We start from the raw sequence: 26,120 nt of genomic DNA, 5'->3' as shown, positions 1-26,120 counted from the left end.
TAGCGACATCCTTTATTAGGTGCGGATCAAGTGTGGGTCCCAGCGCTGTGGTTATACGCGGGCCGGGGCAGGGAGGGGGCACTGACCCCCGTATCAGCTGCAGAAGGATGAGCTGCGGGGTGGTGGGGTGGAGTGGGGGGCGGGGCCAGCAGTGGGGGGAGGGGCGCTCAGCTCTGGAAGAACTGTTGGTCCACCTGGCGGCTGAGGGTCCCGCTGGTGGTCAGCGTCCGGCTCACAAACTCCTGCGTCACGTGCCGGGTGAGGGAGCCGCTGGCCTCCAGGTGCTGGGACCCAAGGGTCACTCCATCTGCCGGAGGACAAGGTGGCACCCTGACCTTCTGCTCCTCTGACTCACCGCCCCGCGCCCCCCCGGCCCCGAGCCCGCTTGCCGGCTCACCCAGGAGGAAGGGCTCCGTGGTGCTGCTGAGGGTGGTGGTCAGGGTGCTGTATTCCGGGGGCAGCGACTGCTGGAAGAGGCCTGGGGCGCCGCCCAGCTGCGGGAAGTGGCCTGAGGGGACAGCGGGGTCAGGGGAGGCCCAGCCGGAGAAGGGCCGGTCCAGGGGGTGGTGGGCAGGCGGGCGGGCGGGCGCAGCCTCACCTCCGTCCTGCGACTCGATGGTGATGACCCCCTCCCGCTCCGGCCCGAAGCCGTTGGTGGTCTTGGCTTGCACCTTGAACTTGTAGGGCACGTTCTCGCTGAGGCCCGGCACGGTCAGCCGGCTCTCGGGGGCATCGCCGTCCACCAGGAACGTGGTGGCTGGTCCTGGGTGAGGGACGCGGCGTGAGCACGCCCCCTCCCCCAAGCTCCCCGAGCCCATCTCCACCCCCAGCCCGGCCCGGCCGCACCTGCTCCGTGGGCCATCTCGCAGGTCACCAGGTAGCCCAGGATGTCCCCGTCAGGCCTGCGTGGCCGCTCCCAGCTCAGCTGCAGCGAGTCTGGGCTCAGGGCCATGAACACCAGGGGGCCCGGGGCGCTGGGGGTGCTCAAGGTGAAGACGGAGCCTGGGGCCAGCGGGGAAGTGAGTCAGGGCGGGTCAGGGGCACCAGGCGGGGTGCCCGGGCCCAATCCCTGCGGCACTGCTGGGCTTCGCTCAGGAAGGGAGGGGAGCTCACCTGGCAGCGGGCACAGCGGGCTCTGGGGGTGCACCTGGGACTCGATGGTGATGACGCCCTCCCGCTCGGGGCCCCAGCCGTCCTGGCCCAGGGCCCGCACGCGGAACGCGTACGAGTGGTTGGGCAGGAGGTTCTCCACCACCACTGACGTCTGGCTGGGGTTGGTGATGCTGAGCTGGTACACCTCGCCTGCGGGGCCAGGGCAGAGCTTGCAACCGCCGGGGTCTACCCCCCACCCCCCACTCGGCCCTCAGAGGGTGGCTGGGGCCGGATATCCCCAGGGCTGAGGGGAGCCTGGGGGCCCGTGTGGGGGCAGTTCAGGGCTGGAGTGTCCCCCACCCCGCCCCGGGGCAGCCCCGAGGGTCTCCAGCTGCTTTTCAGGCCACACCCACTAGGGGGTGCTGTTTGGCCGGCACAGGACTGACCCCCCTCCATGCCCCTGGGTGCCAGGGCATGCACAAGGCCGAGCATTGGCTGTGCCCCCCAGACAGGGTGGGGGAGGTGGGCCGGGCGTCTCACCGCCGCTCAGGAGCTGGTACTCCACGCTGTAGCCCTGCAGGGGGTGCTCGCTCTGGGGCTCCTGCCAGCTCACCTTCAGCGACGTGGGGCCCAGCGCCGAGAACACCAGGCGGCTGGGGGTGACGCCCGAGTGGGGGTCTGCAGACAGGAGCCCGTCAGCCCGCTCCCCCCGCTCACCATGGTGCCCCCCCTCGCCCTGCTCAGCGGCCCGCCCCGCCCCACCCTGCCGAGCAGAGCGGTTAGGCACCAGCGAGTGGGCGATGGAGGGTGAGCGGGCCGAGGGCCGAGGCAGCGGTGCATGGATGGATGACGGGTGGATGGCGCGGGGCGGCTGCGGACCCCGGCACGGCGGCCCTAATACCTGGGTGCCCTGAGGGTGCCGCCGGCTGCCCCGCCAGGATTATAGAGTCTGTCGAGGCCCCGCGGGCGGGGGCCCCCTGCACCCGGGCCCAGCTCCGGGAGCCCAGGGACCAGGACAGCGGAAGCCTGCTCCTCCCGCCTTCCCAGATGGGAGGGAGGCCTAGGGCAGGACAAAGCACAGTGAGGGTGAGGGGCGGGCGGGCGGGCTGGGGGGCTCGCCCGGCGGGGAGGGGCACTCACGGTCCGGCGGCGGCAGGGTGGAGAAGCCCCGGGGCAGGGTGGCGGGCTGCGAGCGCTCTGTGCGGCTCAGTGAGTGGTAGTCGCGCGTGAGGGTGGACGAGGTGCTCAGCACGCGCGGCCCCAGGTGCGGGCTCAGGTGGGTGCCGTAGGCCGCGCCGGCCACCGTCATCTTGTGCAGGGAGCTGCTGCTGCCCGGGAAGGCCAGGTCCACGCGTCCATTTGCCAGGTGCTCTGCAAGCAGGCCGGGGGTCGCTGGGGCGTCGTCCCGGAAAGTCCCTGCCCCCTGGGGACTGTAGGGCAGCTTCCCTGGGCTCTCCAGGACCAACGTCCCTGGTGGTGTCCATGGAGCCACCACTGACCTCGTCTTGGGGTCATTCAGGCCGGCATCAGCCCTGCCGGGGGGAGCCCAGGACCAGTGACCCCCGAGGGCTCGAGCTAGTCTCCTTAGGGACCAAGCGGACGCTATAATGGCATGTCGGGGCTGACTGTCCCCATCTCCCTGGGGGTGCCCCGTGGCTGAGGGCTGGGCTGTTGGCAGAGCTGGGGGTGAAGAGCACTCGCCTCGGAGTCCTGGCTGTCTGATCGCCCCACCCCCGGCTGTCTGTCCAATCCTGCCCCTCCCCCAGCTGGCCCCGACTTCCCGGGGAGGCCCTGAAGGGCTGGGGCAGGTCAGCCTGGGGGTCTCTGGGACCCAGGGGGCAGGGCCCTGGGTGGTCCTGGAAACCCCCAATGCAGAGCTGGGCTCCCCCGGTGTGTCTGCACCCCCGCTGTTTCCCCTGCGCCCTCCTGCGGGCCAGGATGGCCAAACTGTGTGCTGACCCCTGGGGTGAAGGGCCCCTCCCCTGGGACGCGCAGACAGACAGACGCTCACCTGTGTCGTCAGACACGCTGGGCCTCTGGCTGCCACCCGGGGAGCGCAGGACGTCGTCGCTGTACATGAGGTAGCTGTCGTACTCGCCCCCGCACTGCGCGGCGTCCACGATGGGGATGTCAGGGATGATGGGGACTGCGGGAGGGCACGGGGGGGCTGAGGGGGGCTGCGGGCCAGGGCACGGGGGGAGGGGCGGATGGGGGCCAAGGGTGGAGGGTGGGGGGGCTGACGGGGTCTGCAGGCCAGGGTATGGGGGGAGGGGCTGACAGGGGTTAGGGGGGCTGACGGGGGCTGGGGGCGAGGGCACGGGGAGGGAGTGGCCCCCACTCACTGGACATGGGCCGCTTGGGCTGCGTGGCCAGGTTGATGAGCGCCTCCCGCTCAGGCCCCCAGCCCGCGCCGTTGCGCGCCCTCACGGTGTAGCGGTACGGCTGCGACTCCCGCAGGTTCTCGATGAGCAGCATGCGCTTCCGGGGACTGTCCACCAGCACCTTCTTCATGGGCCCGATGGGGCCTGCGGCGGGGAGAGGGCACCGGAGGGGTCGCCGGGCAGCCCCGTCCCTGGGACCCCCCACCACTCCCTCACCGCCCGCACTGCGGGAGGGCTTGGAAACAGGCCGGACCCCCACAGGGCAGGACAGGACGGGGGCAGATACCGGCTCTGGGGGTCTCCAGTCCCCGTGAGACTCGGGGACCCCCTAACTGGCAGCGAGTGGCCACGGAGGCTGTGTGGACCTGGCCAGCGGGCGAGCTCCGGAGCTGCCCTTTAGGGGGCCAGTGGAGGTCCCCACTCCCACCCCACTGCCAACACGCCGCCTTCCATGGAAGGTTCTGGAAAAGGGCTATGAAGGTCACCCTGCACAGTTCTGTGGGGGTCCCTTCTGGGGTCCACAGGCCACGTGGGGGGGAGCTGCCCGCCACGAGCACTACCCCGCCCCCAGTGCCCGCCCCCGCGCCCGCCCCGCCCGGTCCTCACGGTTGTCCTCGTTGACCAGGCCGTAGCAGACCTCGTAGGCCGTGATCTCGCCATTGGGCTCGGCCGGCTCGGCCCAGCTGAGCTGGGTCACCGTCGGGGAGACGACGTTGAAGGCCAGCCGGCCCGGCTCGCTGGGCACTGCAGGGGGGTGGGGGTGTGGTGAGCGGGTGCAGGGGCGTGGCACGCGCAGCACGGGGGGGGGGGGGGTGGGGGCGGCCTCACCTTCCTGGTGGGTGCGGCAGGACACGAGCGAGCTGTAGGGGCCCTCGCCCTGCGCCCCGTACGCGCAGACCTTCATCTCGTAGTCGCAGTACGGGTACAGGTTGGTGAGCTCCACCGACGGCACCCGGCTGTCCAGCAGGTGGGCTTCCGACTCGGAGTCGCCCTGCATCCAGTACTTCACCTGTGCCGGGGGCACGGCCGGGGCGAGAGTCAGCGCCCCGAGTCGCCCCAGTGCCCCGCACTGGCCCCGTGGACAACATGAAAGGGAAGGGACACCCTTGGGGGCATGCGGGGCGAGGGGGGAACATTCTAGAAATGGGCTTTCCCTCCCCCGGGACACACAGCCCTGTCCACTCTGACTCCACGCCACCCCTCCTTACCCGGTACCCCAGGGGCTTGCCCCGGGGGGGCAGCCAGTTGAAGTGGATCTTCCGGGACCCGGCAGCCTTGGCATTGGGGCTCTGCGGGGCGCCCAGGTCCACACCGCGCGGGGGGAGGGCCCCTAGCAGCGTCTGGCTCGTGACGTTCCCGTCCACATCATCTAGGGGGTGTCGGCAGCTCGGCACCCACTCTTTGAGAGGGGCAGAGCCCCACCCGCCAGGGGCCCAGTCCCTGTTCAGTTGGCACCAAAACTCACCCCCCGCCCACCCCATGTGCTCTTCACTGAGCTCTGTCCCCTCCACCCTGATGCCCAGCTCTGCCCAGGGGCTGTGCCTCACCTCGACCCTCTACTGGGGGTGGGGGGGGCAGGGGCGTCTCCAAGGAAGAAGGGAGAAGAGCAGGTCCGCCTGCCCCCGTGTCTCCCTTGCCTGTCTAGGGAATGTTCCAGTGAGAACATCTGTCCCCTCCGCTGCCACCACTCCCCCCTAAGGGGACCCTCCCGACCCCTCATCTTCTCAAAGGGCACCTGCTGGGCTGGGCTCAGAACCCCATGCCCTGGGAATGGGGGGCCAGTAAGGAGGGGCAGTTGGTGGCGCTGCAGAGAGTACAGCAGCTAAGTGCTTGTCTGAGCACAGAGCCAGGAGTAAGCCCTGAGTACCGGTGGGTGTGGCCCAGACTTCTTCCTCCCCCCAGAAGAAGGGGCAGTTGGAGCCCATCCTGGCAAGGCGTGCATTTGATTCTTTAATTTTTGGGGTCTCCCAAGCAGTGCTCAGGGAGGGGGCCTGGGGTGCCCCTGATGCTGCCCCGCCAAGGGGGCCAGAGCCAGTTGTGAGACCCGGAGGTGCCATGCTGCCGGGGCCTGCAGTGCTGGGGGAAGACTCGCATTTCGGGTGAAACTGAGGCTGAAGCCAAGTACTCGCGCCTCATGAGGGGAAAGAAGGCACCCCCTCCAGCCATGCTGGCCCCGAAACTGGCTGACAGTGGAGTGGCCAGATCAAAGGCAAACTGTGATCAGCTGGATGCTCAAATAAAACTTTAAAAATCTGGGCCCCACCCAGTGGTGTTCAGGGATCATTCGGGGGGACCCTAAGGGGTACAGGGATCGAACCTGAGTTTGCTGCATGCAAAACCAGCTGCCTGCCGGCTGCACGCTCTGGCCCCCAGCACCTCTTCTTTTACAGAATCAGTAACCCCAAGCACGGCCGGGAACGAACCAACCGGCACCACCGGGGTGCGGCTGTGGACGTGGGGCATTCACCTGTCTGTCCTGTGCTCTGCGTTGACCCACACCCTAGGCCTGCCCTCCCCACGTCTGTGCCTACCTCGGTCCCCGATGATGACAGTGGCTGACGGATGCTGGCCCAGGCGGGTCCCAAACTTGGGGTTGAAGAGCTGGACCAGGAAGCGGCGGGTCTGGTTGCCGCGCAGGAGGGTATCCATCTCCTGCATGTCCAGGAGCTTCACGTGCAGCTCCTTCCAGGTCTCTCCAGGTTGGAACAGCAGCTCGCCCTCCTCCGGGAGGTAGTCCTGGGAGTGGCCAGGCGACGGGTCAGCTTGGCTCCGCCCCTGCCAAGCCCCGCCCTGCCCGAGATTCTGCCCAGCCTCACATCAAGCCCGCCCCGTCCCAGTCCCCGCCCAATTCTGCCTCAGGCCCCGCCTCACCCGACTGAGGCTCCGCCCGATCCTGCACCAAGCCCCGCCCACCCAAGACTCTGATTCTGCAGCAAGTCCCGCCCACCAAGGCCCCGCCCAGTCTTTCCCCAGGCCCCGCCTGATTCTGCAGCAAGCCCCGCCCACTCCCAACCCAGGCCTCGCCTGTTCTAAGGCTCCGCCCCACTCCAGGCCCCGCCCCACCCTAGGCTACGCATCCTCCCTGGACACCGAGAGACCAGAACGTCCCACGTGGACGCGGGACCAGACTTGTGCTCCAGGCACCTCACAGTGTTCAATGAATTAATAGCTCGATGAGCTCGCGGCAATGTGGGGCAGCGATATTACTCCCCCGGGTTAGGAAACTGAGGCACACAGAGGAAGGAACTCGCCCAAGCTCGCAGGCGGCCCTGCCGTGCTGCCGGGGAGTTGAAGCAGGGCAGCGAGAGGGACACCGGGCCCCACACGTCAGGGCTCCGCCGCGGGGGCTGAGGTTTGCAGGCCAGAGAAGGAGGAACTGTCCCCCCTTGCTGCTCTGAGGTCTGGGGTCCCAGGTCCCGGGCATCCGCGCGTGGAGTGCAGGTGAGCGCGGCTGGCGCCTTCTCTCACGCGATCACTAGGGGGCGCCCTGCACTAACATTTCCATTCCAGATGCTGGTCCAAAGCAAATTCCATCAGACTCCTAAGGCACGCAGGCACTCCCAGCACGGGCCTGGGGTACGCCGCCCCCAAGCCAGTCGCTTAAAATGCCTGCGGGGGGCCAGGGAGAGAACACAGAAGGCAGGGCGCTAGCCCCTGGCCCCCTAGATGGTCCCGCTAGCACCGCCAGGACTGATTCCTGAGTGCAGAGCTGGGAGAAAGCCCTGGGCACCACCAGGTGTGGTCCCAAACACAAAATCAAGAAAGAAAAGGCTGGAGAAAGTCCAAATTTCAGGGAGGGGAACACGACAACAAAATACAATGTAGATCCTTATGGGGCATGGGGTTGGGGGAGGGGAGGGGGGTGTTGTCAAAAGAAGACTTGAGCACCCCTTCCCCCACCTGTGAACTGAGTCGCAGGTGGGCGTCTGAACCCGGACAGAGAGATCCTGGTGTGAAAGGGTGTCTCAGCCCTCATAAAGGGAAGAGCCTTCCTATTTTTTTTTTCTTTTTGGGTCACACCCGGCGATGCACAGGGTTTACTCCTGGCTCTGCATCAGGAATTACCCCTGGCGGTGCTCGGGGGACCATATGGGATGCCGGGAATTGAACCTGGGTCGGCTGTGTGCAAGGCAAACGCCCTCCCTGCTGTGCTATCGCTCCAGCCCCTGCATTTTTTTTTTTAATGGGATGCCAGGGACCGAACTCTGGTCAACCCCATACACGGCAAACGCCCCACCTAATGTACTCTCTCTCAGGCCCTGTGAGCGGGGTTCTTAGCAGGTTCTGCAGAGCTAGCTGACTTTGACTTTTGTTTTTTTTTCTCTGCCACACTGCAGATGCGCAGGGCTTACTCCTGGCTCGGGTCGCCAGGGATCCAACCCAGGTTGGTTATGTGCAAGCCCAGTGGTGCCCCACCCGCTGTCCGGCTTTGGTTTGGGGTGGGTGAGGAGCTGAGGATGGCACTTGGGACCTCACCCGGAAGGCATGTGCCCTGCCACTGTGTCCCAGCCCCCGCCCGACCACTCTGCCTACGTTCAGCAAACACTGAGCACCTCTGTGGGAGACAGAGTCGAGTCCCGACAAGGAGAAACTACAGAGTCATGCGCCTTTCCACCTGTCCTGAGCATGTGTGCGTTTGCTTCTGTTTGGGGCCACCGCTGGCGCTGCTCAGAACTGACTCCTGGCTCTGCTCTTCAGGCTCACTCTGGGCATGCGGGGGGAGGGGACCACACGTGGTGCTGGGGACGGACTCAGGTGGCAGCTGGGACGGCCACACTCTATCATCTGTGCTCTCCACGTTTCCTTAGGTTTGAAATACTTCCAAGGGGAAACTAGGGAAACGATTTAAAAGACGCTTCCAGCCCCGTCCCCGGCCCAGTGCCACGCCCGGCCCAGTCCTTACCCGGCTGCCCTGGGCGGAACCGTCCTGCGTGCGGTAGGACACCTGGCATTTGCCACCGTCCACGGCGCTCCGGACGACGGGGATGCGGGCCACGCCGTCCCCTCTGCTCACCACGTACTCGGGCTGCTCAAAGGACACTGTCCCACTGGCTGCAAAGAACCCGAGCAGGGGTCAGGGGGTCCCGGCCTGGACCCCCGCCGGGGCTCGCTACTCTCCTCTGTGCCTGAGAGCTAGCAGCTAGCCTCGGGTCGCCCCCGGCCCATCGCCCCGGGGGGTGGGGGGCAGGGAAGGGAGAGAACTTGCCGGAAAGGTGCAGGGGCTGAACAACGTCCAGGCCCAGCAGAGAGAGGAGGCCAGAGGGCAGGGCAGGGCCAGCGCCAGGGGGAGCAGGACAAAGGTCCAGGGTCCTGGAGACAGTGCGTCAGGCACAGCACTGGCCTTCTGCTTTCTGTCACTTTCTGGCTGAGCTGTCCCCAGCACCTCACTCGTGCAAAGCGAGTGCTCACATCTGGATTTCTTACAGGAGCCCCGCCCGGGCGGAGGGGACCCGGTGTCCACTCTGGGCCTGCTCTGCGCGGGCTGCACGGGCCCTGGTGGGACCCCCAGGCCTGACCTGTGGTGCAGAGCTGGGTCCCGGCGGTGTCAGGGAACCCAGGGCCTCACGGAGGCAGGTGCCCGCCCCACTGGGTTACTCCCCGGGCCCCGGGCCGGCCGCCGGGTGCAGTGTCCATGGGGCAAACCCTTGCCCACCCCCTGAACGACGATGAAGAGAAGATGGACCCTCAGTCCCTGCACTGGAAAGAACCTGTGATGCCCCGGCCATGGGGAGAAAGAACCAGGGATGGGACGGGGACAGTCCCCGGGTGATAACTGACCCCTACGCTCCCACCATGCTCTGTGTAGAAGGTCCAACCGGAGCCCGAAAACTGTCCCGGAAACTGAGGAGGCCACACCTGATGGTGCTCAGGGCTGACTCCTGGCTCTGTGCTCAGGGCTGACTCCTGGATTTATGCTCATGGCTGACTCCTAGCTCTGTGCTCAGGACCTCACACACACCTGGTGATGTTCAGGGCTGACCCCTGGCTCTGTGCTCAGGGCTCACACCCGGTGATGCTCAGGGATCACTCCTGGGGGTGCTCAGGGAATCTTATGTGATGCCAGGGATTGAACTGGGATTGGCCGCCTTCAAGGTATGCACCTTCACCCCAGTACTATTTCTCTGTACTTAGACCCATTTTACGGATGGCGAAACCGAGGCCTGCCAAGGTGAAATAAGCAGCCTCAGCACACTGCCGCTCGAGTGAGTCAGGGCCGACTCCCGCCCCCACTGACCCTGCTCCTTGATGATGGTGATGTGCACCAGGCGGCGGCCCAGGGTGGCGGTGCCCACGGGCACGTCGATGGCCTCCACCAGCAGCTGCTTCTCGTCATCGTCCTCAGGCCGGATGAAGAGGGGCACGCGCACGTCCACCAGCTCCACGCCGGGCTGGAACTCCACCATGCCGCGGGCCTCTGGGGGGCGTGGTGGGGCGGTCAGACGTGGGCCGGGGGCTGCCAGGGACGGAGGGGCGCGGGGGCCGGGGGCGCCCGCCTACCCTGCTCGGCCGTGAGCGTGTAGTAGCCGGGGGCCACCTTGAGGTCGTGGAAGGCCCTTTGCTCCACGTGCCGCTCCGTGAGCTTCAGCAGCGCCGGCTTGGCGGAGCGCGGCGCCGTCAGCACCGTGTCCACGATGGTGTGGTCCTGCCTGGGCGTGTGGGCGCCGTCAGGGGGGCGGCTGGGCAGGGCGGGGCGGGGCACGACCCCCCCTCCCCTCAGGGGACAGACTGCGGGCAGTGAAAAGTACAGGCGGGGCCACAGCAACAGTGCGGCCGGGAGGCCATCTGCCCTGCATGCGCGTGTGCGATCCCGGCGCCCGTGCTGTCCCCCGAGCACCGCCAGGAGCGGCTCCTGAGTGCAGAGCCAGGAGGGACCCCCGAGCATCGCTGAGTGTGGCCCCCCTCAAAAAAAAGGTGCAGGGGCTGGAGCGATAGCACAGCGGGTAGGGCATTTGCCTTGCACGCAGCCGACCCGGGTTCGATTCCCAGCATCCCATAGGGTCCCCTGAGCACCGCCAGGAGTAATTCCTGAGTGAAGAGCCAGGAGTAACCCCTGTGCATCGCCGGGTGTGACCCAAAAACCAAAAAAAAAAAAAAAACAATAAGTGCAGTTCTTGGGCCAGGAAGATGGCACAGTGGGTACTGGGGGAGCTTGGCTTGCCCACGGCCGACCTGGGCTCCATCCTTGGCATACCAGGAGGGTCCCCTGAGCCCACCGGGAGTGGGCCCTGCGCTCAGAGCCGGGAGTGAACCCAAACATCACCAGGTATGGCCCAACCTCCTCCCAAAAGCCAGCTGGTCCTCGGAGGGGTCTCCGATGACGTCCTTGCCCCCCCTGCACGCCCCACGCCTCAGGGACCTCCTCTGGGCATCGGGGTGGGCGTCCCAGGCAGGTGGGAAGTGGGGTCCAGGGGGCACCACTTACTTTTTCCCGGCGTTGGGCTGCTGCCTGTGGGGGAGAGGAGGGTGGGAGTCACGTTCCTGGGTTGCGGGCAGGACCTGCTTGGGGGCTCCAGGGGTTGGCCTGAGGGGCCGCTCCCCCTGTCCCCAGCTCCCAGGGAGCCAACCATGGGGCGTGGGGTGGGCATGGCACAGCCCCGCCCGCCCAGGGCCACGGACCCACCGAAACTTGGTGCGCTGGAGCCTGTGTGCGCCGGGGACCTGCTTGTACACCTCATTCAGCTGCGGGGGGCGAGGGGGACCGTCAGGCGCCCGCAGCCAGCTGCCCCCCTTCCCAGGAGCCCCCCAACGCCCCTGCTCTCTTCCTGAGGCACCTCTGCCCTCTCCCCCGCCCGCGTCCGCGTCCACGGTCTCGCCCCTGCCCTCCCGCGCCCCGCCCCTGCTCACGTTCTCCTCCACCTCCTGGCGCAGCTGCGCGCACTCGCGCGTGTCCGGCTTCAGCAGGTTCTCGGTGCAGAGGCGGCCGAGGCGCAGGGACAGCCCGTAGGGCACTGGGGGCGGCGGGAAGGGGGTTCTCAGGGCCTGGCCTGGCGGGAGCACGGCAGGAGAGGGGGCCGGTGGCCTGCCCCGGGGCCTCACCCAGCTCGGACGGGTTGGTGCTGCCCACGCGCGAGGCGAAGCCGGGGCGCTGCACGTTGTTGGTGACCTTCCAGCGCACGGTGTCCCGCCCCTTGAGGGTCCCGCTGCGCAGCAGGGGCGTGTCCAGGTGGTCCGAGGCCATCAGGTTCTCCCGCAGCATGTAGTGGTCCTCCTTGAAGCCCACCATGTGGCCTGCGGGGCCGGCGCTCAGCACGGGACCCGCCCCCAGCCGCCCTCGCCCCGCCCCCAGCTGCCCTCGCCCCGCCCCCTGCCGCCCCTCGCCCCGCCCCCAGCCGCCCTCGCCCCGCCCCCCGTCCTGGGCCCTGGGGTACCTCGGTTACAGCAGGGGAGCAGAGCCAGGCAAGCCTAGGAGACAAGAGGGGGTGGTGAGGCGGGGACAGCAACCCCCAGACACCAGGATGTCCGGCCGCTGCAGGGGCTGGGGGGGCACCAAGGGCGAGCAGGGACTCCCCAAAGCTTGTGCCAAGAGACCCTGGTTCTGCCAGGGGTTGTCAAGGCTCCATTAGGAAACTGTCCGGGAGTGCTGCGTGCCCCCCCTCCGGTCATGGGCCGACCCCCTGCCTGTCATGCCTGAGGGAGCTGCTCGGCCACCAGCACTGACAGCCACGACTCGGGGGGTTCAGGACCCCCTTCATCATCTCCTTCCGGGACCCCCTCCACCAGCCTGTCAGCTCCTGGGCCCCCGCCCTGACCTCTGGCCTCTGAGGTCAGTGGCTGCTGGGCACCTGGACACTGTAGTTGGTAGTTCCTGCTCTCAGGGGGCCTGGGGCTGGGCCAGGCGGTGACCCCGCCAGGGCACAGGGGAGATGGAGGGGTGGACGCTGCCAGAGCCCAGGGAGGCGCGGGGCAGACCCCAAGGGGCGCAGGAGGCCCCGAGGCAGACCCCCGGGGTGTGGGAGGCCCCAAGGCAGACCCCTGGGGCATGGAGGCCTCAAGGCAGACCCTAGGCAGACCCCCAGGCGCGGAGGCCCCGAGGCAGACCTCCAGGGCATGGGAGGCCCCAGGCAGACCCCCCTCCCCCGGGCGTGGGAGGCCTGAGGCAGACCCCCGGGCGCGGAGGCCCTGAGGCAGACCCCGAGGCAGACCCCTGGGTGCAGAGGCCCCGAGGCAGACCCTTGGGGCGTGGGAGGCCTGAGGCAGACCCCCGGGCGTGGAGGCCCCGAGGCAGACCCCGAGGCAGACCCCCGGGGCGTGGGAGGCCCCAGGCAGACCCCGGGGCAGACCCCGGGGCGTGGGAGGCCCCAGGCAGACCCCAAGGCAGACCCCCAGGGCGTGGGAGGCCCCAAGGCAGACCCTGAGGCAGACCCCCGGGGCGTGGGAGGCCCCAGGCAGACCCCAAGGCAGACCCCTGGGGCGTGGGAGGCCTGAGGCAGACCCCCGGGCGCGGAGGCCCCGAGGCAGACCCCAAGGCAGACCCCCGGGGCGTGGGAGGCCCGAGGCAGACCCCGAGGCAGACCCCGGGTGCACCTTGCAGCAGGCGCAGTACTTCCAGCAGAGCAGCAGCAGCAGCGCCAGCAGCAGCAGCAGGAAGATGAGCAGAGGGATGAGCCACCAGAAGGAGCCGGGAGGACAGTCTGGGGAGGAAGGAGAAGGCCATGGAGTCCGGCTGGCTCCCTGCCCGGCCCGGCCCTGGGGCTGCCCCTCGCCCGCCTGGCGGTGGACTCACCCTTCTTCCTGTGCACCAGGACTGTGCTGTTGGGGCCGGGGGCGCCGTCCCCCTCCACCGTGTAGCTGTAGGTGCAGTCGTCGTCCTCGTCCCGGAAGGAGCAGTGCTCCACCACCTCCTCCGCTGCGCCCACACAGCCCGCGGGCACCCCAGACGGTCAGCGGGCACCCCAGCGCAGCACCCCCCCAACCCCGTGGTCAGAGGGCACCCCAGCGCAGCACCCCCGCACCCCGTGGTCAGAGGGCCCCACCCACAGGCCCCTCCCACACCCCCATGGTCAGAGGGCCCCACCCCCAGGCCCCTCCCGCATCCCCATGGTCAGAGGGCCCCACCCCCAGGCCCCTCCCGCATCCCCATAGTCAGAGGGCCCCACCCCCAGGCCCCTCCTGCACCCCCCATGGTCAGAGGGCCCCCACCATGCTCAGGGCTGACTCCTGGCTCTGCACTGTGGGGTCACTCCCGCAGGCTCGGGGGATCCTAGGCCCCTGGGTGGTGCCAGGGATTGAACCCGGGTGGGCTGCGTGCAGGGCAAGAGCCCACCCCACTGTCCTGTCACTCTGGCCTCATGGTCCCTCCCTCTTCTTTTTCTTTTTTGAGCCACACCGAGCAGAGCTCAGGGGTCACTCCTTGCGGGACACACGGGGGACCCCGTGGGAGCCGGGGCTGGGAGCGGGGCAGGGGCTGCAGAGCCCGGCCCCCACGCACCTCTCTTCAGCTCGTCCACCATCTTCACGCGGAAGCTGCAGTCCTGGCACGCGCGCCCCTTCTTCTCCCCGGTGCCCCAGGCCTGGCACTGCACGCAGGAGCGCAGCTCCTCACAGAGCCCCAGGCGGATCTGGGGCGGGGCAGACAGCTCAGCGCACCCTCCCCGCGCCCCGTGGGGTCCCCCCGCCGGCCCCCGCCCGGGCCTCACCGCGGAGTAGTTGATCTCGCAGACGGTGTCTGTGTAGAGCGAGTGTTGGCTGCAGTGGCAGCGACCGCACTCGCAGACGCCCCGTCCGTTACAGATGCCCTGCGGCGGGGGGGGGGGGGGACCTGCGCGTCAGCTGCGCCCCCGCCCCAGCCCCCGCCCGCTCCCCTCGGACCCGGCTCCCGCTCCGGCCTACCCCGCTGCTGTCGATGCAGGTGGCGTTGCTGAGCGGGCAGTCACAGCTCAGGCCCGTCCAGCCAGGCTCACACACACAACGGCCCATGGAGCAGCGGCCCCGGTCTGCGGGGGTGGGGGGGTGGGGGGGCAGGGAAGCAAGAGGAAGCCACGTTTGCCCTGTCCTGGCGCTGCCTGTGCCGGCCAGGATGCCCCCCAGACACGGCCACTGTGCCCCTTCTAGGAATGTCCTTCCCTCTCTGGTCCCTTCCACACGCCCAAAGCAGATATTCCCTCCAATGGGCTGTCAGGACTTTGGTCTAAAAATGGCCGAGGCGATGAAAGGGAGAAACTAACTAAACCACAGAAGGGCCGGAGTGACCCCACGGCAGGGAGGCCGCGGCCTTGCGTGCAGCTGACTGGGGTTTAATTCCTGGCACCCCGTAAGGTCCCCCGAGCCTGCCAGGAGCGAGTTTTGAGTGCAGAGCAGGGAGAGTAAGCCCTGAGCACTGCCAGGTGTGGCCCCCAAACAAAACGAAACGAAAAACAGAATCTGCAAGTGGAAGACGAGCTATCATCGTGGGTGTGGGATGGCGGCTGGATTAGGCTAACACAGAGCTGGAGATAGAATCAGCTCCTCTAATGATCCTTCCTCCGAAGGGTGAAAACCCAGCTAACCTTAAACAAGGCTTGGCGAGCGTCACCGGGGCTGTGCTAGCAGTGCAGAGGTGCGGTTCTGGGGGTCAAACTCAGGGCCTCTGCAGGCTAAGCTAAGTGAGCGCTCCAGTCCTTTCTGTGCTGGGGCCACACCCGGCGATGCTCAGGGGTTACTCCTAGTTCTGCACTCAGGCTCTACTCCTGGTGGTGCCCAGGAGGACCGTAGGGGATGCCGGTGATTGAGCCTCTGCCGGCAGTGTGCAAAGCAAACACCCTACCCGCTGCTCTATCACTCCAGCCCTTTGAACCGTGTCCCTGGCCCCTCGCCTTTGTGTGCTTCTTGGAAAGTGTGGATTTGTTTCGGAAAGACTGTTCAGCCGCGTGCCTTGCGTGCAGCTGACCCTGTTTGGTCCCAGGCACCACAACCGTCAGCACTGCGAGGCACGCCTCCCCGCCTCCCCAAATAAAACCCGGGACTGGATGGGCCCTGGACTCGGACCCCAGCCCGCATTTGAGCTCTGCCTCCTTTTTCGGAGCATCTCGCTCCCAGCTCGGCCTGTGGGGGCCCCCACATTCTCCCGGAGGTGCCAGGCTGAAGGAGCGAGCTCTCTGCTAGGGGATGGATCCCCGCCCCATGCCAAGCATGAGGCCTAAAAAGCATTGGGTGAGTGAACTGTCACTCATCCTCCCCCGTCCAATCCCGTGGCCCATCTACGCGCCCAAACTAGTGCTGGGACCGGCGCAGGCGCAGAAGCCACGGCGAGGTCACACGGCCGTGCCAACGCTGAGGGCAGAGACCGTGGGCGTCGGGGGAGAAGGTCCAGAGTGGGGAGCGCCCAGGGGTCCGGCCCCCGCGGCCCTGCGCCGGCCTGGGCAGAGGGGAGAGCGGGGTGGAGAGTCCCCCTACCGTGCCCCCGACCCCCACCACTGACCCCGACCCCCGGTCCCGGAACCCCGACCCCCGACCTCCGCCCCCGGGCCCCGCCCGCGCCCCGCGCTCACCGTTGCAGAGGAAGCCGGACGTGCGCGGGCACTGGTAGCTGTCGTACTCGCAGAACTGGCCCTCGTAGCGGCCGTCGCCGTAGCACACGCAGCGGCCGCACTGGCACTCGCCGCGGCCCGCGCACGGCTTGTCGTCGCCGTCGCGCACGCAGGGCGCCGTGTCGCTCAGCGAGCCCGTGGAGCAGTTGCAGGTCTTCCCGCTCCTGCGGGAGGGAGGGCGCGGCACGGGGCTCGGGGGTCGCCCTGGCCCGCTCGGCCCGGCGCCCCCGCCCGCTCGCGGCTCGCTCGCTCGTCTGTACTTTGGGCCACACCCTGCAGTGCTCAGGGATCACTCCTGCCTCTGGGCGCAGGGATCACGCCTGCCGGGGCGCGGGGACCATTCGCAATGCCCCGTGCCAGGCCAGGGCCCTCCCCGCTGTACCATCTCTCTGGCCCGTTTCTACTCTGGTTGTTCTTTTGCTTTTTTGGGGGGCTCACACCCTGTGGTGCTCAGGGTTTACCCCTGGTTCTGCGCTCAGGGATAACTCTTGATGGGCTGGGGGGCCGTGGAGGATAGCGGGGACGGAACCCGGTGGGCCTCGGGCAAGGCAGAAGCCCTGTCCGCGGTACTGTGGCTCCGGCCCCTCCTTTCTACTTTTGCTTTGTTTTGCACCATCGTCAGCCGTGTGGGGACTCGGCTCCTGCAGTGCTCAGGGAGTCGCGCCTGGGGCTCCCGTGGGCAGAGCCAGCACCCGCCTGGTGCAGAGCCCTCAGGTGAAAAAGCAAGGCCCCCGACACCCCCCTGCCTGCTGTCCAGAAACAGCTGGACGGAGGCGGTCAGAGCTCTGCGCTGCCTCAGCACGCGGCAGGTGGCGGCGCCCCCACCGCCCGCCGCCCCCCGCGCGCGCCCCGCACTCACCAGCCCTCGCTGCACACGCAGTGGCCGCACATGAAGTCCCCGTTGAAGTGGCAGCGGGCCGAGCGCACCTCTTTTTGCTGGGGGGAGACGGGCGCGAGGTGTTGGTGGGGGGCCACAGCTGCCTGCCCCTCCCGCCCGTCCAGCACCCCGCGGGGTGGGGAGGCGCGGCCGTGGGAGGAGGTCCCGCCCTGGGCCCGGGCGCACCAGCTCGCAGGCGCACACGTCGCAGATGACGCCCACGTCCATGCGGAGCCCGTCGGAGAAGGACGGCTTCAGGTGGATGTTGCCCCGCTGGTCCTCCTCCGGCAGCTGGCACACGTGCGTGCCGTCCACCTCTTCCACCGCCCGCAGCTGCACGCGGTAGGTGCCCTGCAGGGACCCTCGGGTCAGCCCTCGGGCGCGGGGTCCAGGCTGGGTCCCCCGCGCATGCGCGGGCCTGCACTCCCACACCCGGCTCAGGTCCAGCAGTGACCAACGGGGGCGCCCCCCCCCCCCCCGCCCTGAAACTTAGCCTGGGGGGCCCTCAGGTTTGGGGGATGTCGGGCCCCACCCCCAGTGCTCAGACGCTGCTCTCAGCTTGTTGCCCCCACAGTGCTCGGGAGACCAGGCAGCGCTGGGGCTGGCCCCGGGCCCCCCATTGGTCAAGGCCTGTGCCCAGCCCTGGAGCCGGTCCCGGAAGGCGGCCGGGACGGGTCAGCAGTCCCCGCCGCGGCGCCCGGCAGCATACCACTTCCCCCCGCCGGATGTGGAAGGAGCCCTTCTCCGTCTTCTGGAACATCACGGAGGTGACCTCTGTCCGCAGGCCTCGGGGGCTGTCCAGGGCCCGTATGTCCAGGTTGGAGCGAATGCGCTGAAGGAGGGGAGGGTCTAGTGGGGTGGGGGTCCGGGCGCAGAGCCCACAGGAGCCCCCTCCCGCCGGAGCAGGGGCTTTTTCCACCCCCCCCACCTCGGGGGGGCGCGCTCACCTCGAAGGCCTCCTCCAGCAGCTCCACGATGTTGGACGAGTCTTCCTGGAGCACCCCCAGGGATGACACGGGGAAGTACGTGTGCAGCTTCTGGGGAGGACACGCGGGGATGCGTGTGGCTTCCACAGGAGGGCCCGGCCGCCCTCACCCCCCTCCCCGGGGACCTCGGAGAACTTGGGGGCCCCGGAGGGCGGGGGAGGGGCACCTCGTAGTAGCTGTAGGAGTAGTTGGTGACGGCGAAGATGGGGATGATGTTGTGTTTGCCCAGCAGGCGCACCAGCGTGGGCACCGACGGGTAGTCCTGGGCGCGGTACCGCGTGTAGCTGCCCGTGGCGTCCAGGTGGCACTCCTCGTCGTTGCGCCGTATGATGCCCGCCAGCACGTTGGCCCCGTCCGCCTCGTAGTGGAACGCGGACTCCGTGGAGAAGACCAGCAGGTGGGTGCTCTCGGGGCGCCAGCCGATGTCCCTCTGAGAGGGCGAGGGCGGCCGTGAGCGGACGCCAGCCTGCGGGTCGCTCCCCGCGGCCGTGACACGAGTGGGACTCGGGAGAGCAGAGCCCGGCAGCGGGGCCCACGGCGGGGCAGGGGCCGGCCCCCTGGGGGGCCCTTGGGGAGGTGAGACATGGGGACAGTAGTTGGGGACCTCCCTGGGCCGCCCCCCCATCCTTGGCGTGGGGCGCATCAGCTGACCTCCAGGCCGACACTTGGGGGCCTCCACCTCGGGGGATCAGGGCACGCAGCCCCGACCACTGAGCTATTTTCTTGGTCCCTCTGTTTGCTTTGGTGGGGGCTGTATTTTGGCTCTTGGCAGCAGTGCTCAGGGGCTGCTCCTAGCTGGGTGCCTGGGGTCACTCCCCGTGGTGCTGGGGGGCTGACCTGGCCCTGCCCTTGGCCCTCTGAGCGCTCCCTGCAGCCCCTCTGTACTCTCTAACGCAAGGCTGGCGGCCCTGTGGGCGAGCCGTGCTCTGGGGCCCGTCTCACCCCGAAATAAATGACTGATAGGACAGTGGGGAGGGCGTTTGCCTGGCACGCAGCCACCCGGGTTCGATCACCGGCATCCCATGGGGTCCCCCAACTCTGCCCGGGGTGATGCCTGAGTGCAGAGCCGGGAGTCAGCCCTGAGCACCTCCGGTGTGGCCCCCAAAGCATAAAGTGAGCACTGTGGCCATGTTCCGTGGGAAAGTGCAGGCCTGGGAATCGGAAGCACACGGACGCCAGGGTATGGCGGGAAGAATGTGCCGCGGGATTCCAGGTGCCCGAGTGGAGAAACGACGGGGACTCTGACCTCTCTCCCCCGAACCATCCGTAACGTGGACGCCGTTTTCCGAACGGGGGAGGGGGAATGGAACCCACAGAAAGGACGCCTCGCCCCGTTCTGTCGGAGACGGTGGCAGTTGCCGGGGTCCGGCACTAGCAAGCAGGGAGGTCGGGTGTGAGGCAGCCACTGGGCACACAGAAGCTTCTAGAAGCTTCGGTTTGCGGTGTTCAGGCCAGGAGAGGGTAGTCCATGCGTCCCGGGAGGTCTGGGTTGGTTGCAGGCCGGGGTGTGGGGGCGCCTGCAGCGGCGGGCGGCTGGGAGAGGGGGCGGCACTCACGGTGCACACAGCCGTCTGCAGGATGGCGTCAAAGCCGCCCTCGGGGGCGTCCAGGTTGCCGGAGATCCTCTCCCCCTGCAGCTTGGTCCGGAATTCGTCCACGTCCTGCGTGAGGCTGATGACGTTCTTGAAGGAGAAGGGGGCGTCGCTGTTGGGCCAGGGCTCCTTCAGCCTGAGCAGAGTGGGGGGAGTCAGGAGGAGCACCTGCACCCCGGGACCCCTGGCTGCTATGTGCCCCCTCCCCACGAGCCACTGCGCCTGCGGGCACCGCCCAGCATGCCAGCATTTCCCTTAAGTGCTTCTCTTTTTTTCTTTTTGGGTCACACCTGGCGACCCACACCTCTCCACAGCAGGGAACAGATGGTCAGTCCTGGCTCTGCACTCAGGAATTACCCCTGGCGGTGCTCGGGAGACCATATGGGATGCTGGGAATCGAACCCGGGTCAGCCAAGTGCAAGGCAAACGCCCTCCCCACTGTGCTATCGCTCCAGCCCCCAAGTGTCTCTTTATTGGAGCCGGAGAGATGGTCCCGGGTTAAGTTAAGGCCCTTGCTCCATACCTGGCACCGCGTGGCCCCCTCATGGCCTGAAAACACAACCCCAAACCCCCAAGGATAAAAGAGCCAGGTGGTGGTTTGGTGTCCTGGCTCCGTGTCCACAGCAGGGAACGAACAGATGGGCAGACTTAGGACAGGGGTGTCCGGGCCAGAGCAAGCGTAGCGTACGGCGGGGAGGGCGCTTGCCCTGCACAGGACCGGCCCAGGTCTGAGTCCTGGCACTGCGTGGGGACCCCCAGTGATCCCTGAGCACAGCTGGGTGGAACCCCCAAACCCAAACCAAACAATACAGCAGGGGCTGGTTCCGTAGGTGAGCGTGGTGGGAATCTGGGGTGGAAGACACCGGTGAGTAGTCAGTGGCATGCCAGGGGCACACGCCGTGGTCGAAAGGGAGGGCAGGGGCCGGGGCCAGGCTCAGCGGGCAGGACGATGCCGTGCACGTGGCATACCCGGCCTGGGTCCCAGCATCACATAGGGGCCCCCGAGCACCGCCAGGAGTGACCCCTGAGCACCGCCGGTGTGGCCCCAAAGCAAAACAGAACAAGGAGAGCCTGGCTGATCAGCTACAGATCCTTCCATGTGCCTCGCCGTCCTGCCATGCCACCGTTAGAACCAGTTAACCGAACTCTGGTTAATACCAGGGGCAGCTGGTGGTTTCCTGTGCCTGGCTAGGAGTGCCAGCAGCCGTTAGCTGACTTACTCCCGGGGTGCTCGGGGGTCACTGCTGGGCTGCTCCGGGTCACTCCTGGTAGGGCTCTGGGGAGTATCGGCAGTGCTGGGGATCGAATCCAGCAAAAACAAACGCCTTGTTCCTGTCCTGGCTCGCTGGCCTGTTATTATTATTTGACTTGGGGCCATACCCGGAAGTGCTTAGGGCTTTTTCCCGGCAGTGCCCAGGGACCATAAGTGATGCAGAGCATTGAACCCGGGCCAGCACAGGCAAGGCCAGCGTGCCTCCCACGATGCACTGTCTCTCCAGCTGTCACTTTGCGTTGGCTGGGCGTTGGGCCCAGACACGCCCCCCCCCGCCCTAGTACGCGCTCAACCACCAGGCATTCTCCCTGGCTCCCTCTGAGCTTTCTGTGATTTTTTAAAAAAGAGTTTTTTGGGTTTTTTTGCTTTTTGGGTCACACCTGGTGATGCTCAGGGGTTACTCCTGGCTCTGCGCTCAGGAATCACTCCTGGCGGTGCTTGGGGGACCCTATGGGATGCTGGGAATCAACCCGGGTCGGCCGCGTGCAAGGCAAACACCCTCTCCGCTGTGCTATCACTCCAGCCAGCCCCTAAAGAGTTATTTTTAAAGGGGCCGGAGCCATAGCACAGCGGGTAGGGCGTTGGCCTTGCACGCGGCCGACCTGGGTTCGATTCCTCGCATCCCATAGGGTCCCCCAAGCACCGCCAGGAGTAATTCCTGAGCGCAAAGCCAGGAGTAACCCCTGAGCATCGCCGGGTGTGACCTAAAAAGCAAAAGCTGACTCCTGGCTGTGCTCAGGGATCACCCCTGGCGGGGTCAGGGGACCATATGGGATGTTGGGGATTGAAGATGATCACCGCCTGCAAGGCAGATAGCCCACCCACTGCACTATTTCTTGGGCTAAATCCATTTATGATTAAAAAAAATATTCTTGGAGGAAGAAGTCTGTCTCTGGCCAGTGGTTACATAATGAAAACACTGATTTTTATTTGGGGGGAGTGTTGTTTGCTTTGGGCCCACACCTGGCGATGCTCAGGGTTACTCCTGGCTCTGTGCTCAGGAATCACTCCTGGCGGTGCTCGGGGGACCCTGTGGGATGCTGGGGATCGAACCTGGGCCAGCCACGTGCAAGGTGGGTGCCCTGCCTGCTGTGCTACAGCTCCGGACCCAAAAACGCTTGTTGGCTGGACCCTGGCAAGACAGACTCCCAGGACCCACCCGGCCCAGCGTGCCCGAGGGGACAGGCTGGGCAGCGGGCGGGCCCTGTCCCCGGACTCACTTCTCGGGTCTCATGTCCGTCTGCGGGACGCTGACTTTGTCCACGAACTTGCCGAATCCGATGGTGTAGTCGCTGGTGAGCTGGCTGAGGACTCGGGCTGGGAGAGGGGGGTCCGCTGAGCACCGCCTCGACCTCCCCCTGCTCTGCCCAGGGAGGGGAGTCGGTCCCGGTCCCGGCCCCAGACAGGGACCCGGGCTCGTGGGAGCACACTGCGGGGGAGTCCAGCCCCACGGGCCCCGCGCCCCCAGACCCGCTGTGTCTTCTCTCCTGTCTCCAGGGGCCCAGGCTGCCTGGCGGGGACCCCCTGGGCCCCGGGGCCTGTTGCTGGGGTGTGGATGTGCCCTGTCTCCCTGTGGGGTCCACGCAGCCCCCAGCCCCCCGGGACTGTACCCAGGTTCCGCCCCATCTGCTTGAGGTTGTCCAGATCATCAGACATGGAGTTGGAGAAGTCCATGAGGATGTACAGGTCCACGGGGCTCTCCAGGGGCTCGAACACCTCCAGGTCGAAGAAGCGCTCCTCCCCCGGCCGCAGGCGGGCGCGCAGGCCCTGCGGGGCCACCTGGCTGCGGCGCAGGGTGGTGTCGATCTGGCCCTCCTGCGCGGGGGGGGGGCGGGTGGTCACTCCCGGAACCCGGCCCCGGCCCCGGCCCGGGAGACCGGCCCGGCCACCCCGGCCCTGCCTCCCGCCGCACCTCTGTGATCTCCAGGCTGCTCTCCATGACCACTAGGCTCTCCTGCCCGCAGCCGGCGGCCACCAGCTCCTCGCGGGTGTTACAGCGATGGCCCTTGAAGAGCTGGGCAGCAGAGGGAGAGGGGGTCAGCGGGACCACCGGGGGTGGCTGACCCTGGCCTTGGGTCTCCCACCCCGCCCCGCCCCCGGGACCTGCGGGGTGCGGGGGCCACAGCGGTCACCTCGTCCGTGCAGTACGCACAGTCCCTGGCCACGCGGATGCACTCGGTGCAGCTCTTGACCAGCGCTTTCTTGCAGCGGTTTGCTGGGGGGAGACGGGGGTGAGGGGGGCGAGATGGGGGCGCCCCCTCCCCCGAGGCAGTGCTCTGTCCCCAGGCAGAGACCCCAGGGGAGCCCCTGGACCAGGTCCCCAACCTTTCCCGTCTGGGGTGCAGGTGGGGAGGCTCTTGGGGGCCCCGTGCCAGGCCTGGTGCCACTGTGCCAGGGTGCGGGAGTACGGACAAACTCCTGCCGGGGTTCCCCGTTCCCGGGTTCCCTGTGCCTCCACAGGGAACATCACTGCTGGAAAGACTCATGCGCCCAGTGGGGGTCTCCGTCCAGCTTCATATTCCTTTCATGTCATTTTTCGGTTTGTTTGTTTTCCTGGGCCACACCTGGCGATGCTGGGGTTACTCTGGGCTCTGCACCCAGCAATCACTCCTGGTGGGGTTCAGGGGACCATCTGGGGTGCCGGGGATCGAGCCCGAGTGGGCCACGTACAAGGCAGACGCCCTCCCCGCTGGACTATCTCTTTGGTTCCCCTTTTCCTGACTCTGCACCCAGGGGCCACTCCTGGGAGGGCTCAGGGGGCCCAGTGGGGTGCTGGGGACTGAACCTGGGTCAGCTGCGCGCAAGGCTGGTGCCACACCCCTGTGCCATCTCTCCAGCCCCCCACCCGCCGTTCCATGATCTCAACAATGCTGCTGTGGGTTCGAGGCCGTGGGGCGATGGAGCTGGCAGTCCTGGCGGACGGCCCCTCATCTCCCATCCCCCCGCCCTGGGACCTCAGCCCCCCACCGTCATCCCTAGGGACCCCTCCACAGGGCGGTGGCTGAGGGCAGCGAGGGGTGGGCGGGACTTACCGGTGGCCCCCGGGAGGGTGGCGCTGAGCAGGGCAGCGAGCAGCAGCCGCGTCCACCAGGGGCTGGGCCAGGGCCCCGCCATCCTGTCCCTCCTGTGAAACAGCAGCTCAGGCCTCGCCCTGGGCCTCCCTGGGCCCCTCTTCCCCACCCCCCGATGCTAGACCCCGGCGTGGAAACGGAGGCCAGGCCCCGACTCGTCCCCGCCAGGGCCCTGCCACCCGGCCCGGCCGCAGCTGCAGGCCCCGACCCGCCGCCAGGCCCCACCCTCGCAGGGCTGGGGCTCCGCGGGCTCCCTGCGGGCAGGAGGAGCTGGTCTGGTTCTGCCTCCCAGCCCGCGGGGCGGCCTCCCCGGGCCCAGCTCCTGCCTCCTCCCTCCTCCCGGGGCCCGGGGAGCCGCCCGCCCCTGCCTGCTGCACTTTGGCCTCCCCCCAGTGGTTCTGAGGCCGAGCACAGCACCCCAAGTTCCGGCTCCCGCCATCACCCGCACCCGAGCAGGCCCCTGGGGAGCCTCTGCCCCCAGCTCGGGGTGAAACCACCCACGCCTGGGACACGTGCGTGCAGGAGAACCAAGGCAAGGGCCTGGCCGCCCCTCCTGGGGCCGCCCCTCCCCGGGGTCCACACGGAGCCCGCTGCCCGCCCGCCCCCAGGCCCCCAGTCAGGAACTGACTCAGCCTGGGGGGGAGTAAGAAGCTGGGTGCCCCCTGAGCTGCGGCAGGATGCGTGAGGAGCCCCCCAGCCGGCGAGCCCCGCCCGGGGTACCCGCTGGGGAAGGAGCCACCTTCCGTGCCCCCCGCGTGCCCACGCCGAGCCTGATGGCTCTTGTTTGTTATTTATTTTCAGTTGTGGTTCACACCCGGCGGTTCTCGGGGCTGACTCCTGGCCCATGCTCAGGGGCCACTCCTGGAGGGGCTTGGGGGGCCCTCCGGGGAGTCAGGGATCAAGCCCAGGTCGGCTGCACGCAAGGCCAGCACCCACCCCGCCGCCCGACTGCTCCAGCCCCTGAGTCCAGAGGCACCCGGAGGAGAGGGGGGACCGGGACCCCGTCTTCTGGGGAAGCCTGTTTGGGAGCCGGGGTGGGGGCTGGCCTGTGGGTGCCAGGACCCGAACAATGGGCTTTCACAGAGGCCGCCCCAGGCTGCCAGGGGCGGGCGCCCAGGCTCAGCCCCCCGGAACTGCCGGGCTGCTTTTGCTCTGGGGGGAGCATTCCCAGCGGGACTCAGGGCTGACTCCCAGCCCCGTGCTCAGGGGCCACTCCTGGCGATGTCTGGGGGACCCCGGGATAGAACCTGGGCCGGCGTGTGCGAAAGCAGCCCCAGGGGGGGCGGGGGAGGGCTGTGTTGCTGCTCTTGGGGACACACGTGTGTGCGGACACTGCGCCCTCCTGCCCAGCCCTGCAGGGCTCCAGTCCTGCACCTTTGTGCTCGCCCGCCCGTAGCCCCTTGAACCCCCGGGAAGTGGGAGACACCCCAGCCCGGCCCCTGGCACCAGCTCCTGCTCCTGCCAGCCGTGACGTCCAGCTGTGCCCGAGGCTGCAATAAATCGGCCTGTGGGCTGGGTACTTGGACTCAGGGTGCGGCCAGGTCAGGGCCACTGTCCTGGGGGACCAGGAGGAGTCCCCAGACCACAGGGCAGGGGAGGCTCCGGGCTCTGCTCTGGAGCTGAGCGTGTGGGTACAGTCCCTGGTAGTAGGAGCAGGGCAGAGGGCTTCCTGGAGGAAGGGTGACCCGCGCTGACTCTGGGAGAACAGGGAAGTCTGGGACTCCCCAGGGCGCCGTTGGGCTGGCGCCGTGCAGGGAACCCTCCTACCCAACGAGGAGGGGGGGCCGCGGCCTCCCCCTTTGCAAATCCTAGCGGGGCTCAGCCAAGCTGGGGTCGGGCCCTTCCTCCCCCTCCCTGCTGCCCTCTGCAGCCCCCAGGCCTGGCTGCCCGCTGCACTCTGGCTCGCGCCAGCAGCTTGGGCACCTTTGGGCAGCAGGAAGAGCCGGAGCCAGGCCCGCCAGGCATGAGGAAGGAGGGGAGAGAGAGAGAGAGAGAGAAGGGGAGAAGGGGAGAGGAAGAAGCAAAGCGACCGGGCCAGCTCCGCGCTGGCGGCCACCGGCCCCGGTGCCCGCGCCCACCCGCCGCCCGGGGTCCTACCTTGGCGCGCCCGACTCGTGCCCTGCGCGTTGGCGGCGGCGGCGCGCCCGGGCCGGTCTGTCGGGGCGGCGGCGCGGGGCGGGGAGGCGGCAGCGGCGGCCGGGCCGGGCCGGGCCGGGCCGGGCCGGGCTTTAAGGCGGCAGGTAGGACGGCGGCGCGGTGAGTCAGGCCGCCCGCATTCCTGCGCGCCGCGCGCACCTGTCGGGGCAGAGCCGGGGCGCCGCCGCCGGGCCCGCCCCCCGGAA

General features: G+C 68.0%; 1 protein-coding gene across 2 annotated transcripts; it reads right to left on the bottom strand.

Moving 5' to 3' along the window:
- On the bottom strand, positions 1-26,120 carry ITGB4 (integrin subunit beta 4). Of its 2 annotated transcripts, XM_055131133.1 has the most exons (40): positions 25,876-26,120; positions 23,740-23,831; positions 22,840-22,922; positions 22,620-22,721; positions 22,318-22,522; positions 21,928-22,024; positions 19,399-19,570; positions 18,009-18,272; positions 17,804-17,893; positions 17,566-17,688; positions 17,043-17,207; positions 16,839-16,915; positions 15,941-16,143; positions 14,304-14,407; positions 14,111-14,209; positions 13,903-14,032; positions 13,198-13,320; positions 12,999-13,105; positions 11,843-11,876; positions 11,511-11,702; positions 11,319-11,422; positions 11,095-11,153; positions 10,897-10,920; positions 9,972-10,120; positions 9,709-9,888; positions 8,377-8,525; positions 6,005-6,209; positions 4,682-4,842; positions 4,302-4,482; positions 4,080-4,217; positions 3,435-3,617; positions 3,104-3,238; positions 2,233-2,463; positions 1,994-2,152; positions 1,633-1,770; positions 1,114-1,302; positions 847-1,002; positions 599-763; positions 398-508; positions 1-307 (listed from the first exon to the last, which is right to left on the bottom strand). In XM_055131133.1, exons 2-40 carry the CDS (start codon positions 23,819-23,821, stop codon positions 168-170), a joined length of 5,409 nt encoding a protein of 1,802 aa, XP_054987108.1. In that variant the 5' UTR covers positions 23,822-23,831; positions 25,876-26,120; the 3' UTR covers positions 1-167. The 2 variants fall into 2 exon arrangements, with proteins under 2 accessions (XP_054987108.1, XP_054987109.1); XM_055131134.1 differs by lacking the exon at positions 1,994-2,152.

This window comes from Sorex araneus, chromosome 3 (assembly GCF_027595985.1).
Source record: "Sorex araneus isolate mSorAra2 chromosome 3, mSorAra2.pri, whole genome shotgun sequence".
Taxonomy (NCBI): Eukaryota; Metazoa; Chordata; class Mammalia; order Eulipotyphla; family Soricidae; genus Sorex; species Sorex araneus.
This window is presented reverse-complemented; position numbering and strand designations above follow the sequence as displayed.

Bases quoted from the DNA above. Each gene is read 5' to 3' on its own strand.
- ITGB4 (XM_055131133.1), bottom strand. From the start codon at position 23,821: ATGGCGGGGCCCTGGCCCAGCCCCTGGTGGACGCGGCTGCTGCTCGCT. The intron at 17,208-17,565 runs GTATGCTGCCGG...GGGTCCCTGCAG, and splicing joins ACATCCGGCGGGGGGAAGTG to GGCACCTACCGCGTGCAGCT. The intron at 13,321-13,902 runs GTGCGTGGGGGC...GTGTGGGCGCAG, and splicing joins GGTGGACGAGCTGAAGAGAG to CGGAGGAGGTGGTGGAGCAC.